At 40.8% G+C, this 17,401-nt stretch overlaps 3 protein-coding genes across 7 annotated transcripts in view; 1 reads left to right on the top strand and 2 right to left on the bottom strand.

Moving 5' to 3' along the window:
• PLA2G12A (phospholipase A2 group XIIA) lies at positions 1 to 6,059 on the bottom strand. The gene is made up of 4 exons (XM_072863044.1): positions 5,751 to 6,059; positions 4,536 to 4,612; positions 3,236 to 3,401; positions 1 to 2,194 (listed from the first exon to the last, which is right to left on the bottom strand). Exons 1-4 carry the CDS (start codon positions 5,962 to 5,964, stop codon positions 2,076 to 2,078), a joined length of 576 nt encoding a protein of 191 aa, XP_072719145.1. The 5' UTR covers positions 5,965 to 6,059; the 3' UTR covers positions 1 to 2,075.
• GAR1 (GAR1 ribonucleoprotein) overlaps positions 5,424 to 17,401 on the top strand; it is a 27,893-nt gene continuing 15,915 nt past the window's right edge. Inside the window, exons 1-2 of one of the 2 annotated variants that reach the window (XM_072863042.1) lie at positions 5,424 to 5,551; positions 7,295 to 7,491. The gene's annotated coding sequence lies outside the window, so the exon portion shown is untranslated. Of the gene's footprint in view, positions 5,552 to 6,167; positions 6,287 to 7,294; positions 7,492 to 17,401 lie in introns of those variants that run through there. The other variant, XM_072863041.1, reaches the window with a different exon arrangement.
• Positions 8,740 to 17,401, bottom strand: part of CFI (complement factor I) — a 16,628-nt gene continuing 7,966 nt past the window's right edge. For 3 of the 4 annotated variants that reach the window (XM_072863033.1, XM_072863035.1, XM_072863034.1), the window contains 7 exons: positions 16,581 to 16,697; positions 15,362 to 15,400; positions 14,760 to 14,863; positions 14,012 to 14,127; positions 12,979 to 13,253; positions 11,750 to 11,851; positions 8,740 to 9,760 (listed from right to left, as the gene is read on the bottom strand). In XM_072863033.1, coding sequence (XP_072719134.1) covers positions 9,543 to 9,760; positions 11,750 to 11,851; positions 12,979 to 13,253; positions 14,012 to 14,127; positions 14,760 to 14,863; positions 15,362 to 15,400; positions 16,581 to 16,697 — 971 coding nt within the window. In that variant the 3' untranslated portion in view covers positions 8,740 to 9,542. The remainder of the gene's footprint in view (positions 9,761 to 11,749; positions 11,852 to 12,978; positions 13,254 to 14,011; positions 14,128 to 14,759; positions 14,864 to 15,361; positions 15,401 to 16,580; positions 16,698 to 17,401) is intronic. The other variant, XM_072863036.1, reaches the window with a different exon arrangement.

The following is a 17,401-nucleotide window of genomic DNA, read 5'->3' on the forward strand; positions in this document are numbered from 1 at the left end:
CAAAGAACTTAAGCAGGAACTTTATTCTATGAGGCACTTACATTCAGTGTCCTGTAGAGTCAGCTCTAGTGAAAAACAGAACAAAAATACCACAAACAACTGGTAAAGAAAAAACATATAAAAGTACTTCCAGAGGAGAAATCATGTTATAGTCCATGAGTCTGGTAAATTTGAGGCTTTTAGCATGGTTTCCACTCCCTGTTCACAGATGGAATATTTTAATTTTCAGTCCTCTCCTCCTGTGGATTTCTAAGGCAGAATCAGGGCACCAGGAGAACAAATCAAAATCTTTGACAGAGGACCCAATGCAAAAGTGAACTAAGGTCTGACAACTGGAGATAAGCAATGGAAGACCAGTACAGAGAAAAAAACCCAAATAATTCAGACATCAGGTGATTTCAGCTTGTTGTGGTTTAACGGGGCAGGCAGCTAAACACTGCACAGCTGTTCACTCACACGCCCCCACAGCGGGATGGGGGAGAGAATCAGAAAAAAGGTGAAACTCGTAGGCTGAGATAAAGACAGTTTGATAGGACAGAACAGGAAGGGAAAATAATAATAATGATAAAAGAATATACAAAACAAATGATGCACAATGCAATTGCTTACCACCCACTAACCAATGCCCAGCCAGTTCCCCAGCAGCGGCCGTGTCCCCCTCCAGCCAACTTCCCCCAGTTTTTTTTTGTTCAGCATGACGTCATATGGTATGGAATATCCCTTTGGCCAGTTCGAGTCAGCTGTCCTGGCTGTGTCCCCTCCCAGCTTGTTGTGCACCTCCATCCTCCTTGCTGGCAGGGTAGCATGAGAAGCTGTAAAGTCCTTGACTCGGCATAAGCACTGCTCAGCAACAACTAAACCACCAGTGTGTTATCAATACTATTCTCATCCTAAATGCAAAACACAGCACTATACCAGCTACAAGGAAGAAACTCTACCACAGCCAAGACCAGGACACAGCTGGAGAAGTCAGAGGGGGAACAGATGACAGAAGTACAGGCTCAGATGTTTCTCAGCCTCACAGAGGTCATGGGAACAGATGACAGAAATACAGGCTCAAGTATCTGTCAGCCTCACAGAGGGCATTTTAAATAAAAAGGTTTGTTGGGCATACTGACCCTATCTGTGGAACTTCCTTTTACTTTTCATCAGAACGGACTAAATGAAAGCAAAGGTGAATACAGTGACCAAGTTCTGCCACAAGACAAATATAAATCAACTTCTTTGAACAATATATCCTTTCTATGCATATAATACACAACACAAAATGTTTTATTTGAAAAATAAACATTCGATTCATTTTTAAAATAACATAGCTACTATATGCTACCATTTTGTCAAATCAAAAGTATATCCTTAGGTTGCAAACTGTTCATTTTAGTGGTCAAGCCTTAAAAGTATCAACATATTTGATCTGAAAAGTGCTGCAGAAGTAAGGTTGATATAGAGTCAGGTAGAAATATGTAGTGCAGATGTATACCCTTGCTAAGGGTTTGGGTTTTCTTGTTTGGGTTTTTTTGTTTGTTTGTTTTGTTTTTTTAAAAAAACAAACCCAGGGGACAGCATACATCAGAGAGAACTGAAGGCAATTGTACCAAAAGCATGAAAGTACAGGCCGTTGTACTTGTATAAGATGCCATATTAACACACACAAAACACTCTTTCCTGTTGGATCTATCAGAGGCATCCACTGCTAGTAAAGCTAAAATTTGACCTATATTAATAATCATCTGAGAATTCAATACAACTCTTCTGCGCCTCTGATTTCCGCATTATGGAGTTTTCTTAAAAACTTTAAAATGGCACTAGTGTTTTACGATAGCATACCCTGAGCAGACATACACCAAAGGAAACTAATTTCCGTTTCCAAGCTTCTGGCGTAAAGGGGAAGAGAAGGAAGACTTGTTTCTTTTTTACATTAGGAAGAACATCATAGTGACTTTCAAACCAGTATATTCATGTCAGTGTTTGATATATTACTGTCTGAACGGCGTAAAGCTTTGTAACGAGATGCTTGCTTCATTCCAGCTGAGTCTTTGACTTCATTCTACACCATGAGATCTCAGTATCTTCTTTCAGAGATCTGTCTTACCCTCATAATGACACATACATGCAGCTCTCTGGCTATCCAGGTATGGTTTACATCCTAAATGTATAACCGCATCAAACAACAGCTGAACAGTTGATTCACAAGCTGCAAGCAAAGAAGAGTTCAGTTAAAAGTACTCTTTGAATTGAATATGAAACTAACAGAAATTACTCTGGCAAACTGAGAATGATCTTAAGAAAGAAGCAATCTTCTCTAGGCATAGCGAATAGATTGTCAAACAAAAGACCAAACCAATACAGAATCATTTAAGTTGTGAGTAAAGACTTCATGTGCCAACCAAAAGGAATGAGAAAATTCATTGCATGTGTAATGTTATCAGTGTTAGAAACATCACTTAGTCTTGGAAAGATGAAAGAGCTCTTTTACCCCCTCACTTTTTGCATCCCAGTTTATGCAGAGGTTGCCATCTTTAACAGCAGCTCAACAGAACTGAGAAAATATTCACCAGTTCTAACACTACGCACTAACATGATGACTTCTTTGCAGTTAAATGAATTTGAGAAGTTCAAACATAGGCTTGTTGTAAAAGCTGTCTGCTCTCAGTGGGACTACGTACTGTAAAAGTGACATTATCTACATTAAAAAGTGTGGTTATGTCATGTATTGATCAGATACAGGCCAACAGCCAGAAGGAGTATCATAAGTCCTGTTACTGAAAAACCTAAAATTTATTCACTAAGGGATAGCATTAACTACTTCCACTATAACAATGTATTATTGTTATATCTTACTTCATAAAAGAAAACAATTCAGTATTTTCCTACAGTTTACTAGCAATCACATGTAGTATACATTTAGAACTCAGCAGAACAGTGAATATTCAGCTGTACTATAGTAAATGCAAAAATTATACATGCATTTTGATCAAGTTGTATTCCCACATTCATATTCCTAAATGGGAAGCATTAATTTTTCCACTCAAGGTTAGTTTTAACCCTGATCATTTTCCTACACTGTGTCATTGCTCTGCTGTACATGTCTGGGCTGCATGACAGAAGGACAGAACAAGGCATCTTCAGCAATAGCATCAGTTTATGAAAATGTGGCATTACTGCCGTGCACAAAGATTCTTTGCCAAATAAGCTCCGTTAAACCTGAAAAAAAGAAAGGCTTTTTCACACTTACCCTGGACACTCTCTGAGATTCCAAGTGTTTTCTGCACATCTCTGCAAATTTTGGAGAGGCAGGACTGGAACTGCTCATCACAATCATTTTTTTTATTGCCACAAGTATCATAGCATCTGTCGTGGTGATTGCAGCACTTTGTCATCGAAGGGATACCGATGTCAAACTGTGAAGAAAATCACCGCCAATCCATTGGTATTCCAATTAAGAAAGATCTAGCCTATGAATAGACTCTAACAGTTAGAAATTAAAAACTAATGCAATCAATCCAGCTGTCATTGACTTATCTCCGTATTTTGCTGTTCACCTCTAGAAAGCTGTGGTGGTTTGACCCTGGCCAGCAGCCAAGCACCCACAGAGTTGCTTGTTCATCCCCCACCCCCCTCCACGGAATGGAGGAGAGACTAGGAAGAGCAACAGCAAGAAAACTTGTGGGTTGAGATAAAGACAGTTTATTAGGTGAATGAAGGAGGGAAAAAATGCCCCAAAATAAGCAGTGCAAAAGCAATCATTCACCACGTCCCACAAGCCGATGCCCAGCCAGTCACCTTGGAAGCCAAACACCAACATCACCACCCCCACCCCCCTCCCTTCTTCCACTACTCCAGTTTTTATTGCTGAGCATGACTCTGTGTAATACGGAATATCCCTCTGGCCAATTCAGGTCAGCTGCCCCACCTGTGTTCCCTCCCAACCTCTTGCCCAGCCCCAGCCAACGCTCTGGGGTGGCAGATGGGCAGAGTGGAGAAAAAAGAGAAAGTCCCAAAGCTGTGCAAGTCCCTGTTCAGCAATAGCCAAAACCATCAACAGTTTTAGCCAACCATCCCAAACACAGGGCCATGCAGTCTGCTATGAAGAAAGTTAACTCCATCCCAGCCAGAGCCAGTAGATAAGCTAACCCATATTTTCTTTCTAGCAAAATGAGTTGGCATCAGTAAGGACAGCAAAAGTCAGAGCCAAACTCTCCGCTCTCACAGGGCTACAGTTGGGGTTTTTCAACACTTTCAAGATTGTGAGAACAAAACATTTACGGTTAAAAAATAAGAAATTAATCATCCTCATTCTATTTTATCCCTATAATATTTTATGTCAATGATGAAAGTGTTTATGCTATGTTCGCTTATAATACTAACATCTTCTATGTGTTTTTACCAAAGCATGTGCTGGAGCTGATAAAAGCAGGGACTTTGTACATGGATGCTGTCTCATCCTTAGAATGGGGGAGGGAAAAAACCACCCACATCGAGGAAAGTTGATGTATGAAAGACACACAAAGAAGCCCCAAAATGGAAATACTTACCTGAACTCCAAATAAAGGGGATCCACAACCATTTGGTGGTGACGGCTTATACCCATAGCGAGGAAGGGGCTTTGATCCTGAAAAAGGTAATTTATCATGCCTCAAATAGATTTTTTGCACAGAATTTTAGTACTGTCAAAACAGGCATTTGTTGGGCTTAAGACAGTATCACTTATATTTTTAACTTAAACATATATTCAGGCACCTGAATATCAACAATTATTACCAAATTACAACTTAGTGGTACTAAGCATTTTTTTTAAAAAGAGGGACAAGACACCTGAGCAACTGTTGCTAGCTTCCCAAGTTAAAGAAAAAAAGAGCTTGAATTACTAAAATTGATGTGTCAGTTAACTGTGCAATGTGTGGGATTACATTAAAGAACAGAGTACTCTAGAGTAAGTTCATTAACACTGCTATGCTTTATATGCAAGCAACAGTAGCGCTCTGATTTTTTTAGCTTAACCTTTAAAATTAACTGGAATGAAACATCTTTTTTATTTCTACAACTGTAACACTGATAAAATCTAGATTTAGTAGAGACTGCTAAAGTCACGTCTCCCTGAACAGTGACTAGTGCAGCAAGACAGGGAATTCTGCATCCCAAGTTAAGGAAGGTTACAGAGTTAATTTGAAAAATGACCCTTCCCCTTGTTTCGGTTTTGGAAACAAACTGAGGCCACAATTAAAAGTAACGGAGAGGAAAAAACGTATTTGAGAAGTGCATATTCTAGTACAGAGAGGAAATGTCACGGTGTCCTGGCCACTCTTGCGGAGCCAGTCAGGCTGCCACCACCAAACTCCTTTCCTGGCTTAACAAATAATCCAGCCCTGTAAGCTGGGGGTAAGTCGACTCAGCCGAGAGAGACCAAGAGGATCTACGGGACCCTCCCGTTTTGGGGCGCTCCCGAAGCGCCGGCGAAAAGCCGGGCAAGAAGCCCCTTTTCCGGAGCATCGCCCGCCCGGCACCCCTCTGCGGCAGCCGGCGACGGGGACGACAGGGGAACCGCCTCCAGGCAGGTACCGAGGTTTCCTCGGCGGCTGCGTCCCGTTTCCCCGGGACCGGCTCCCGGGACCGGCGGGAGGTCGCGGCCCCGGCCGGGCTGACCGGGCCGGGCCGCCTGAAGCGAGCCGGCCGGCGAGAGGGCAAGGATCGCCGCGGGCCGCCGGGGTCTCGGCCGCGCCGCCAGCCCCCCGCCTCGCCGCCCGCCTCACCGTCGCTGCACTTGTACTGGCAGAGGCCGTCCTCGCCGCCCAGCAGGTCGAGGGCCGCGTTGAGGTACACGTCGATCTTGTGCACCCCGTTGCGGATGGTCTTCAGCGTCATCCGCCAGTCGGGGGTCTGCGGCGGCGCCTCCTGGCTCCGCGCCGGCCGCGGGGCCAGCCAGGCGCAGGCCAGGAGCAGCAGCAGCAGCAGGGCGCGGGCCATGCCGAGCGGCGCCCCGCCGGGCGCCCGCTAAGGCCCCGCCGCCGGCCCGCTCCCGCAGCGGCCCGCCGGCCCGGCCCGGCCCCCCGCCGCCATCGTCCCCGCCCGCCCGGCGAGGAGGGGCCTTCCGCCGCCGCGCCTGAGGCAGCGCGGGGCCGCGCCTCCGCGCGCGCCCCCCACCGGCCCTGAGAGAAGGGGCGTCCCGGCCGCCTTCTGGGCTGCCGCCGGAGTAGGGGACGGGCCTGTGCGACAGCGTGGCTGGAGCGGGGCTGCGAGTCACTTACGGCCAAAAGGCCTCTTCCTGGGCGACTGCCGCCAGCCAGCGGTGCGAGAGAGGGGCTGGGGTGGGCTAGAGAGGGAGCAGTCAGTGGTGGCTCTGAGGGGGGAAAGGGGGAAAGTCGGGCAGAGCCTCTCACCCCCACCTACGGATGGCAGGAGGAGGGACTGCGAAAGGCGGCCTAGCGCCTGCCCGTTACAGCACGGGCTGTTTCAACAGGAGAAAGGCTGCCATCTCCAGCAGGTCACGGTGGCCCTTGTTCCATGGGGGGCCTTTTCCAAACCTGTCCCGGTACAGACCGAGAGCAGCTGGCTGCCAGTTCGTATGGCACGGTGGCGCTGGCTGAGCAGGGCCCTGGGAGGTACCGGTGCTACCAGATCATACAAAACCCCAGAAGCTTTTTATTTGGAAAACCTTTATTTGATGACTGTGTTAGAAGTGGTGAACTTGGCGTTGCTAAATGTGGAAGGGACAGCAATAGCGTTCTGGAGGAAAGACAGAAAGGCTGATTTTCTAGCCAGCCATTCAGATATTGCGGCCGTGGGGCTGAATGGAAGGAAGGGCAGGTTTCGTGCCAGCCGCGTCGGGGCTTGGTTGGCGTGGTACCTCAGCGCAAATGCTGCCTATGGGAGGAGCGTGCCCAAAACCACATGCTGCTCTCCTTCAGTTCAGTCTGGGGGGGAACTTACATTAATATAGCTAGAAAAACATGACCTTTTGGAAAGCACACTCGTTTAGAAGCCAAAAAAATGCATTAGGGAATACGTACTTGAAGTGTTAAAATTTTAACCTAATTTTATGATGATGTTCAATGTGAAGGAAACTGATCCGGTGACCTTTACACGTGAGTGATTGTTTCATGTAACATCAAATGTGCAAGATGGGGTTGTAAAAGAGGGGAAAATGAAAGCATATCTATTAAACATTAAAAGCCCAGTCTTGATTTGCTGCAAAGAAAAATCAGACCGAAATGAACTCGCTTGCTAAACATCCTGTTTGGTTTTAAGTTTTTTTTTTAATTATAAAATTTCTATTAATTTTGTATTTAAATTCTAGGTGCTTCACAGATGAGCTAAAGTGGAACCGTGTGGAAATTGTTCTAATTTTTGTATCGAAAGCTCTGTTTTAAGACGTGTGGAATCCCTCAGAACATAGTAATATTGGGCTTCAGGACAAAGTTAACTGTAAAGAACAGGAAATGGAAAGAAAACCAAGAGACTTCCAGATCAACAGGCAGAGCAGAAAGATACATGGTAAATATTCTACTGTTATTTTTCTTTTCAGCCTCAGCATTTAATATTATTTGTAGTTAACTGAAGAAATAGGTGGAAAAAGTTCTTTACAGAAGTTAATTAAGTCAAACAAAAGAGGGAGCTTTTCCTACACCTGTCCAGCTTTTCCCTATGATTACTTTACGAAGACCCTGATTCAGCAAAGTAATTCCTGTGTAGGAATATACTTAAAGACTTTCCTAAATAGCAAGCCTTGTTGGAGGGGGGTTAAGAGAAGCAATTCATAGCCTTACTTTAGTTAGTGGTGATTGACAGTGTCATTACGTGACAAATTCATGCTGATGTGGGGTTTTTACAAGACTGTAAGATGAAGAAAAGTCAATGAAAATGTAAAAATGTTGTCTGAAGCAGACCATGGTGAATTATAGAAAAAACACCACCACAACAACTGTGTTGTGTGAACATATGCTATTTATTCAACAGCATAATTAATTGAGAGGAATAAAGTAAAATAGATACTAAAACATTTGTAAATTAGAATACAGTAAAGTACATTCTAAAACTATCGAGCAGTTTGATAGGACTGACCGAGATGGTCCTGAAGCTGTTTGACAGTTTTGTGTCGAGGGTACCAATCCACAAACCAAATTCTAGTACTTTTAAAAAACTTTGTGCACACTTTCTGTGCATAACTCTTGCTGAATGTGAAACTATTATGTATAGACAGAAGTTTTCTTACAGCAGGCACCGTTACTGCTGTCTAAAAATGTGTAGCTTATGCAGTGGTCCTTTGGGCTGTGCTTCCTGATTATCATGTGGGCAGAACTTTCTAGCAAGGATTGGTGAAAGCAGAAGGATTTTCTGCTTAATCGTTCCAGTTTTGCTGATGGCCCCTTGTCTTCGTCCAGTTCTGGGTCAGTTAAGGCAGTAGCAAAATTCCCGCTGACTGCACATTGCAGGATCAGGCCCTGGATGTTCTTTCTTGGCATTACTGTTTCATGCTTCTGTATATTGGTGTAGGAACCTTGTGCTAATTTGAGAATCTGGTGAGAGGTTTTTATGACTGAGAGTATTAATTTCTAACTTTAGAGCTGTAACTTGGTTTTGTAGAATTAAGTCTATATGTATAATATATAAACTTTTTATATATTTATATTGTTATATAAATTGTGTGTGTGTGTGTGTGTGTGTGTGTGTGTATTAAAAAATATATATATACACACGCAGTAAAACCCTACTTGATGTTAAGAGTTTGTTGGATACCAGAAATATATATATACATACACAGAGAACTTAAGATAGTAAAGATGCTTTTTATTTAAGTTGAAGATTCAAGTTTTAAAATTTCTTTGCTGTTTGTGGCCAGCTGCAGATAAATTAATAAAACTTAGAGCTACAAAAATTGCCCCAAGCTAGATGATCAGATGAGGTATACTTACTAGATAAAAATTGTCTGAGTTTGTAGCTGAAAAAACTACCACCAAACAGAGTTATTATTTGGGTAACTGTTGCATTACAACAAATCTTGTGATCCTAGTCAATCTGTCAATTAATAGATGGTCTGAAGTCTACTTTCGCAGTAAGCCTAAAGAATCAGCTGCCAAGCAAGGCAGCATCCTGAGGGTTTCTAGTGACCTAAACCTTGAGATGATGGAAGTTCTTTCAAGTACTGTGGTTACTGTCCTTTCTGTGAAGTTCACATATTGCCAGTGCAGTCATTTTCCAACCACTGCTTTCAGTACAGCTGTCCATTTTAAATAAATAAACAACCGCAATTGAAATGCAATGTGAAATGTGGAAGAAAAATGAAGTAACAACAAGAAAAAGATATTTTAATTTCCCTGCTTTTATTAGAGACTTTTGCTGCGGACTCATGTGTCGGTAAAATTCTCTTCCTACAGGCTTCTGCAAAATTGTGGTATTCATAGAGTTAAATTAATATGAATTTTCAAAATACATTCTTTAAAGATTTGTACTAATTGTTGCAAAGTTGCATGGCTGCTGATTGTAAAAAAGGACTAGTGTTCATTTTTGCATGGGTGGTAAGAAGGAAGTATTTAATCTTCCGAGCTTCAGATATTATACCTTGAAATGAGACTCCTAGTCACATGATGGCTAATCCAATCATAATAGCTAGCAACTTCTGTATACACGCCAGGGTGATTAGGCTCCCCGCAGTTCTCACCCCAACTCACAACACCCCAGACATACGCCACATTTTCTGCATCAAAACAGACCAAGGGTCCTCCTGAATCACCTTTGCAACTGTCTATGGAGCCATCATAAGTACCTGAAGCAAAAGAGGAAATAAAAAGCAAAAATAAGTTCATATACAAGCTAGCATACAAAATAGAGCTCAGGAGGTTTTTTTCAGGTCCATGTCACTTCCTGGCAGATGTTTGCCTAATGGTCACCAGTAAAGGAGGTTCCTAACCTCTTCAGTCTATTACTTCTCATTTCTTTTTAAGTGTGGGGCCTCTCTTTACATTTGCGGCTGGCCCAAATTGTCCTCATTTGCTTTGATGTCAGTGATGTGAGTCTTGTTTTACCCTGTGCAATAGAGAATAATTCAGCCATATTGCCTATTATATCATTAGAAGTAGCTCACAAAAACTGAACAAAAGTGGGAGGAAAAGATAAAAAGGTTTGTAGGCTGATTCCTATGGAAATGAAGCTGTCATAATATGTGTGGGCCTACATGTCTGCCTTTGGTGTCCTCTCTACCCAATTCATTCATTGGCCGGTTTCATCTGTACAGAGCTGTACAGAGAGGCAAAGGCCTCAAAATTATTTTCTCTACCAGCTTTATGACAATAGGTGGGCAGGTACAAGAAGGAAAGTGTGTGAATGCTGGGATGGGAGGGAGAGCAACTGTCTGTAAGTGCCCTCACTGCAAGGTCTCCATCACAGTGTGGACCTTTTGCAACACCAGATAGAGGCCCTGAGGCACAAGTGTGTAGGATCCAGTGCCCTTTATAAGTTTCAGTGCTCACAGAACTACTTGTTTGCAATTCAGCAAATATAGTGCTTGGGAAAATATGAATTAAGAGTGAAGGATGTGATATAAACAGAAACACTGCTACAGAGGTAGAATATTATTTATGCTTTGTCCTATATACTCAGTAAAATTTTATTAGCTTCTAACACCCCTACTACACTTTTCTGCTTGGTTGATTGACCTAGTATGAAGGAACCCATACTAAGCATGAGTCTCTAAGTTTTTAAAAATGTAACCTCTTTCTTGAATCTCTACATCACTGAGAAAGAGTTCTATGAACTTTTGAGAGTTGAAATTGCTAATCCTATAAAACAAGATTTTATTGCCTTTATTCAGTTTAATTAATATTTGCATGTATAACTAACTACTGTGGATACTAGGCCTTAATTCCAAAGTTTGTATTTGCATCAGGGAGGGGGAGCTAACCCCAGATACCTTTTCTGATGTTGTCCCATGTGATACTGTCTTTCTTCCCTCCTGGTAAAGTATGATCACTTGAAATACATTGAAGATCAAGGACATAAGTTATGGAACTGGCACAGTAGACAAACCCAGTATCTTATAGATGTCATGGTGAATTTATCACAAATTAGTTGGCTTTTATATCTGGTTCTTATTTTTTTCGTTAAGTAGTTTGTTTAAATATTGCCTTTAGTTTTTGATTTAAAGAACAGTGGAAACTATCTGCCCTGTAAGTTGAATACTCATTGCTCTTTTAGTCATGTATTTGGCCATACCTTTCGTTACTTGAGAAGCAAAAAATGTGTATTCAAAATCCTTATTTTAGTACTAGGAGTGACAACCAGTTTCCTGGCCAGACTAATCTTAGTTTGAAAAGTTAATCGTATTTTTCCTGGGGTGCAGTGCGGTAGTAGCAAATGTCAAAGCAGGTGAATAGTCACATTCTAGTCAACGGGACTACTAATGTGCTCTAAGACAGGCATTTGCTTAAATATGTTGCTGAATTAGAATCAAATATAGTAAAGGTAGGAAGTTCAGTGGGCTGTAAAGTGCTTGTGTATTTAGAAAACATAACTCAAATTGCTTGCCGAAATTTGCCCACATAATCATAGAAACTTGGCATACTGTCATCTTAACTCTGTTTATAAATAGATATATAATGGTGGATGCATCTAGGCTCCAATGGCTGGCATTTTGCTAATCGTGATACTGTGGCAATCGGTTTGTCTTTCCCAAGTCTAAAAGATTCCCAGCCAGTATGTCTGACCTTATAAACAGTAGGTTTGATGGTAGAGAAATTATAGTAAGAAAATTGCTTGCCTGCACATGTCATTCGTTTAAAAAATCGTCCTGGATACAATTCAGAACAATTCTGAAATAAATTAACATTGCCCCACTTGAGGATATATTGTTTGGTATAACCTAGAAAAGAAAATAATAAACTTTTCTAAATAAAAAATGGTAAGTACATATTAGACACTTTTAATATCATAAATTGAAAGTTATATATTTGCTTATCTACCGAATATAATCTTCACTATTATAAACCAGATACCTTAAACTGCCACTAACACTTACCCCATGTGAATTGCAGTACATTGGCCATATATTTCAAAATAAAAGCAGAGTGGTTTAATTGCAGTGTTAAATACAGTACTTTCATTTTGTGACATTTTCACCCTTTCCTTGTCTTCCTTAGTTTTTTCCTGTGTTTTCCATATCAAGGTTTTCAGACACTGGGAAACTGGTATATTGTTTTATATAAAGTGGAGATGTGGCTCTCATCATCCTTGTTACCTTTTTTCCAATTCTACTCTGTCTTTTTGGGATGAGTGGACCAGGTATTGAAGATAAGGTGAACTATGTATTCACAAGGTTAAGGAGATTCTCTGTTTTTTTTCTCTGTCCGTTCGCTAGTCATTCCCAACTTTGCATTTGCTTTATGGACTGCTGCTGAGTATGGACAGGAGAAGCCTCACAACCAGTGGCTCCAACGCCACGCTGTAATCACTGTGATAGAAAACAAATGCTTCCAAAATCTTTGAAAGTGTGATTACATTTGGCTTATCTGTCTCTGTGCAACCTTCTCTGGGCTAAACTCAAACACGGCCGAGACAAGGTGTGCCGAGTTTCGTAACTGTTGGCTGCAGCTCAGATCCTCTTGGGCAGGGGGCAGAGGATGGGCTGTGACTATGGGCCACTGTGAGCTACTAACCGCCACTTGTTAAATATCGTTACCAGGTCTCCACAGCTAATATAAATCTTAGATTGGCAAAAGGAACATTTCTTATTGTCAGGGTAGTTTTCAACCAGGGGTGTCCTCCAGATGAGTTTACTAAGTGGCTGAAACAGCAGAGGAGCCAGTACAGAAAAGAGAACCAACAGTGATAGCCGAATGCTGTTTTCACAGCCTGTATTTTCTGTACTCAGCCTTTTCTGAGTGCTTTGTGCACAACTACTCTTCAGGCTTTTCAGAATGAAAGCTCACCACAATTAGAGAACAAGTGATACAAATAATACATTCTTGTAGTAAGCACTAAAGCAAATACCTTTTTCTAGTCCCCATCCAGAAACTTTGCATCTATCACCAGCCTTGAACATATACTTTGACCAGGGGATACAGGCAGGTGTGCTGTGTTTCAAGGAGCATTCTCCTTTCCCAAAACCTCTCAGCTCCAGCAGAGCAATGTCATTTTCGTAAGTTGATGCATTATACTTTTCATGGATTATCAGTTGTTTTAGTCTGAAAGTATCTGTCTCTGTGTCATACATTATTGTATCCAACAGTCCAACCCAAACACGGTACAGATGAACTCGATTTGCCCTGGAATAAAACAGTGAAATAAAATATGTTTGGTACTTCACACAAGCACTGTACATTTCAACTAGCTGTAAACTTTTGCATTTTATCAAAGTTTCTCTAGAATGAAAATTCATATTATATACATATAGTTTCTTTCTGGACTTGATGTCTAGGTTTTTCTGAAGTGTAGTGAATGCAAGGCAGATGACATTTACTGCTGAGTACTGCAACTAATACAGAAAAAAATAGTAAAGGCCAGCCTCTGTGTTTAATGCTGTGACAAAGAGAAAGCAGGCGTTTATGCCTCTCTGATTTCAAGTGAAAGAAGAGTGAGCAGATGTGGATGGGATGCTGGGACTGGTGAATCCTCCCTGTCTGCTCTTGCTTGTTCTGGGGAATATGTGACCCCAGGGACATTCTCGGGCAACAGATCCTGACTTCCCCAAGGTAGAGATGGAGAAGAGAGGAGTCCCCTGTATCTCCCTTTCAGGCAAAGTGGTTATGGTGAACCTTTCCTGCCTGCCTGCTATCTGACTAAAGAATGCTGTGTCTCTTCAAACTCATCATTACTTTTTCATCTTTCTATTCACTGCCAAAATATTCTACTTTATATTCTCTGAATGTTCCCCGTCGTTAATGTGGGTGAGTCAGTGTTTTAAATTGTTTTATTCAATGGGCAAATAGGAATTAGCAAACAGGTAGCTAAGAAGGGCAATAATATCCAAATCAATCTTTCTGCCTTGCAAGAAGAAAATAATTTCCCAGTTTGTTCTTTTTACCTGACACAGTGTGCAGCAGTCAGAACCCAACAGCCACCAATATAAACTCCTCCACAGTACACTGATGTACCTTCACTGCTAGTTTCTTTAATTGCCACTTGCCAAGGGAATTCACCCTATTCAAACAACAAACACCCAAGTAATATGAAATCATAATAATTTTACTACTTTTAGTGCATAAAGGGAAACACACTTCTTGGTATCACCTCATCCCCTTGACTGTATCTGATTGTAAATAAAAAAATCTGTTATCCAGAAATTGTGAATTGTGCTCCATCTGATAAAGGATATATATTCTAAAATGCAGTGATTTTGTTCAATCTTCTTACTTTGTGCGATGCTTCCTGCCCTCCAGCCTTCTGCCATGAAACCCCTTGTAGCCAGAGAAACAGATGTAGAATCTGATCTGGTATGATTGAGTATAGCATTTTTGACTGTTTCTGTTTCAAAGGTGCAAATTTAAATTCCATTTTGTCAGAATTATTACTTCTAACTATAGTTTTAAGTATTTTGCTGAATAATTTTCAATGTGTACTTGTACTGTAATGCTCAGTTTTGCAACTCCATATTTTACTTTATAAATTGTGCTTCTTTTTACTTTCGTTCGGTGCAATGCCACTACTGCTGGAAAACATGAAATTAGTGTTGTAGGTGATTTTGGTATTTCCGTACATTTTAACAGAAGGACAATAATGCCCATTTAAATCAATGCTGAATGAACTCATATGTGGTAAGGTGTTTTTTTTACCTTTCTTGCAGTCTCTCCACCTACGATTCTTTTCCGTCGAGTTGATGTGTGATTTGTAAGGCCGCAGTGTACTTGGGGAAGAAGTGTCTTTATCATTTTTCTTTCTTTAACAAAAAGGAAAAGTGTGTCTCAGAATTCAGGTTATCCATTCTCTCTATTTGGAGACAGGTTTATCATTATCGTGAAAATTTGAGTGCTGTGAATATGCCAGTAGCTGAAGTAGCAGGAAAGCAAAGACCAAAAATTTTGGCATCTGTTTTTGCTTTGAAAATCACTTGTGTCTTAGCATCACATTACTTCTCTTCATTTTCCACTGCTGCTTGTATTCAGGCAAATAATTTTAAAGCAGTTCCCCTAGATTTGCTGAGAATTTACCACCACCAGTTGCCAAAACATGCAGATGTGGGTCCTCAGCCAGGATGAATTATTATGGCATTTTTGAAATTAGTGGAAACTAAGACAAATAGTAATCCTCAGAGTGTATATTACTAAATCACAAAGTCCAAATATCTGAGTGTTCTGGATCTGGCCAGCTGGCTGGTAGCTAGAAAGCCACTAATAAGAGGGTATGCTGTTGGTTTTGGAGGGTTAGTTATACTTACCTTCATCTATACTGTGATTTTCAGCACCTTTGTCTTTGCCTGTAGTAGAATAACAAAATACTAAAAATATTGGCAAAAATCTAAATTTGTTCTATTACTTGAATATATGTTTGTGTGCCAAAATCGTGGTACATGTTTTAAATGCATAAGGGCACACCATTTCACATGGACAGCAATACACTCTCAGCCTGGTGCCTGCTGTTTCTTTTCCTACTAGACACTCTTTGGCTGCCTCAACCCACAAATGACCTACATACAGCAGATACTCATTTGTAACTACATGACATCTACTCTGCTTTCCATGCCCAGGGAGCCCTTCTGCAAAGAAACTCTGAGAAATGGCCTTTTTTTGGTTTTTGATCTCTGAAGTGATATCCCATTCTCCTCCACCAGGAAACAACAGAAATTCCTCCTCCTGCCCCATCAACCTTTTGGAGCTTTCTAAAGCCCAAAGGAGCATTAGGTAACAGGATTTCCCTCCCCTCCCCAATTTAGATAATGCTGTTGTGTACTGTGTGCCTTCTTTAACAGGGTAAGGGAGGGTATTCAACATGAGAGGTAAATTAACTGCTTCCTGAGTCTGGTTTGTCAGCTTTTATTCAAGTAAAATGCCCGTTTAATTCAGTTCCTAAATGGAAGTTGAGGATTGGGTCTGTTCTCATGTTACTGACAGTAATGTTTACATTTAGAGTTCAGTTTACCTTTACCGGTTACCATTTACCAATAGTGTTTACTTTTTGGCTTTAGACTTTGTCTCTTATCAGAGCAAGGAAAAACATTCTTATTTCAAAACAAAACAAAATCTTTTCAACAGTGAGGGAAACAGCACAGAAGAATTATTATATTGACAAACTAGTTGAATTCCTCATCTGTGAGGAAAATATTCCTGCCCTCCCTGTCTATGCTTTCTTCACAAATAAGGGATACCAGTTTTATAGATGGCCACATAAGCAAAAGATAATCTGCCTTAAGCCTTGTAAAACATCATCTGTTTCTTCCTTCCTTTAGTTTTCTTGCTATTCTTTTCTAGAAGGAAAGGGAGGAAAATTACTTAACTTTTTCTTACTCCTATGCATGACATAACATTGAGAAGACTAATTCTTGTATGCATTTTGGCTTTGCTAATCTGTTTAAATTATTTAATAATATGCATTCTGTACTCTCGTTACAATTGAGCAGAATGAAAGGAAAGAAACAAAAACATCTTTCAGAAGGAAACCTGCACAGAGAACTTGAGCTTCATCCTCTCCTGTGAGGCAGTCAGTTTCTTTGTTACAGACATTCTTATTTGGAATACAGATATTTGACCGACAGTGGAAACTGTTGTGTCTGCACTCTGTAACACAGGAAAATTACAAATGTAAATCACAGGATCACATGATTCAGCAACCTCACATAGTTAGAGAGCTTTTTAAAATATAAACATAATATAATATCCATGTTATGGGGGACTTGGCTGTTCATAAATAGATCACAAAAGCAGGCTCTGTAAGTGTAAAACGAAATGAATACTTGGCTCTCCTTATTTTACAATCTTGAAGTTTTAAGACTTAAAAAATGTGGATCTCTGTTACCAGTTCAGTACTGTACTTCTAGATTTGGTATCACTCCTTACCAGTTTCATCCACAACACATGCCCACACTCAACCTCAGCCAAAGGACCTCCAGTTTTGCCAGCATTACTGATCATGTCAAATGAGGAATTTATGATGTTTGGGTCAAATTTCCCCCTCCAAATCAGAGTCCAAGCTGGCTTTTGGTTGAATGAGCTAAATGCCTAAATCCAGGGTTAGGAATCAAGAGTCCTATTTTGAAGATACTGGATTTCATAACTTATTTCTTCTAAAATTCTTGATTATATGAAACATTATTATAAACCTGAGAACCCCCTTCCTTTTAATTCTTGTGATCACTTTGTATGTTATCAAAAGCAAAGCAGTGCTTGAATTTATGGCAGGGTTTTTTGAGGTACTTTATAATCTTATGTCAATCTACTATTTAAGGATATATGTCTTTAATAGAAAATAAGATAGTTCTCTA

This window comes from Ciconia boyciana, chromosome 5 (assembly GCF_034638445.1).
Source record: "Ciconia boyciana chromosome 5, ASM3463844v1, whole genome shotgun sequence".
NCBI lineage: Eukaryota > Metazoa > Chordata > Aves > Ciconiiformes > Ciconiidae > Ciconia > Ciconia boyciana.

Bases quoted from the DNA above. Each gene is read 5' to 3' on its own strand.
- PLA2G12A (XM_072863044.1), bottom strand. From the start codon at position 5,964: ATGGCCCGCGCCCTGCTGCTGCTGCTGCTCCTGGCCTGCGCCTGGCTG. The intron at 3,402-4,535 runs GTAAGTATTTCC...TTTTCTTCACAG, and splicing joins CCCCTTTATTTGGAGTTCAG to TTTGACATCGGTATCCCTTC. The intron at 2,195-3,235 runs GTAAGTGTGAAA...CTTTGCTTGCAG, and splicing joins AATCTCAGAGAGTGTCCAGG to CTTGTGAATCAACTGTTCAG.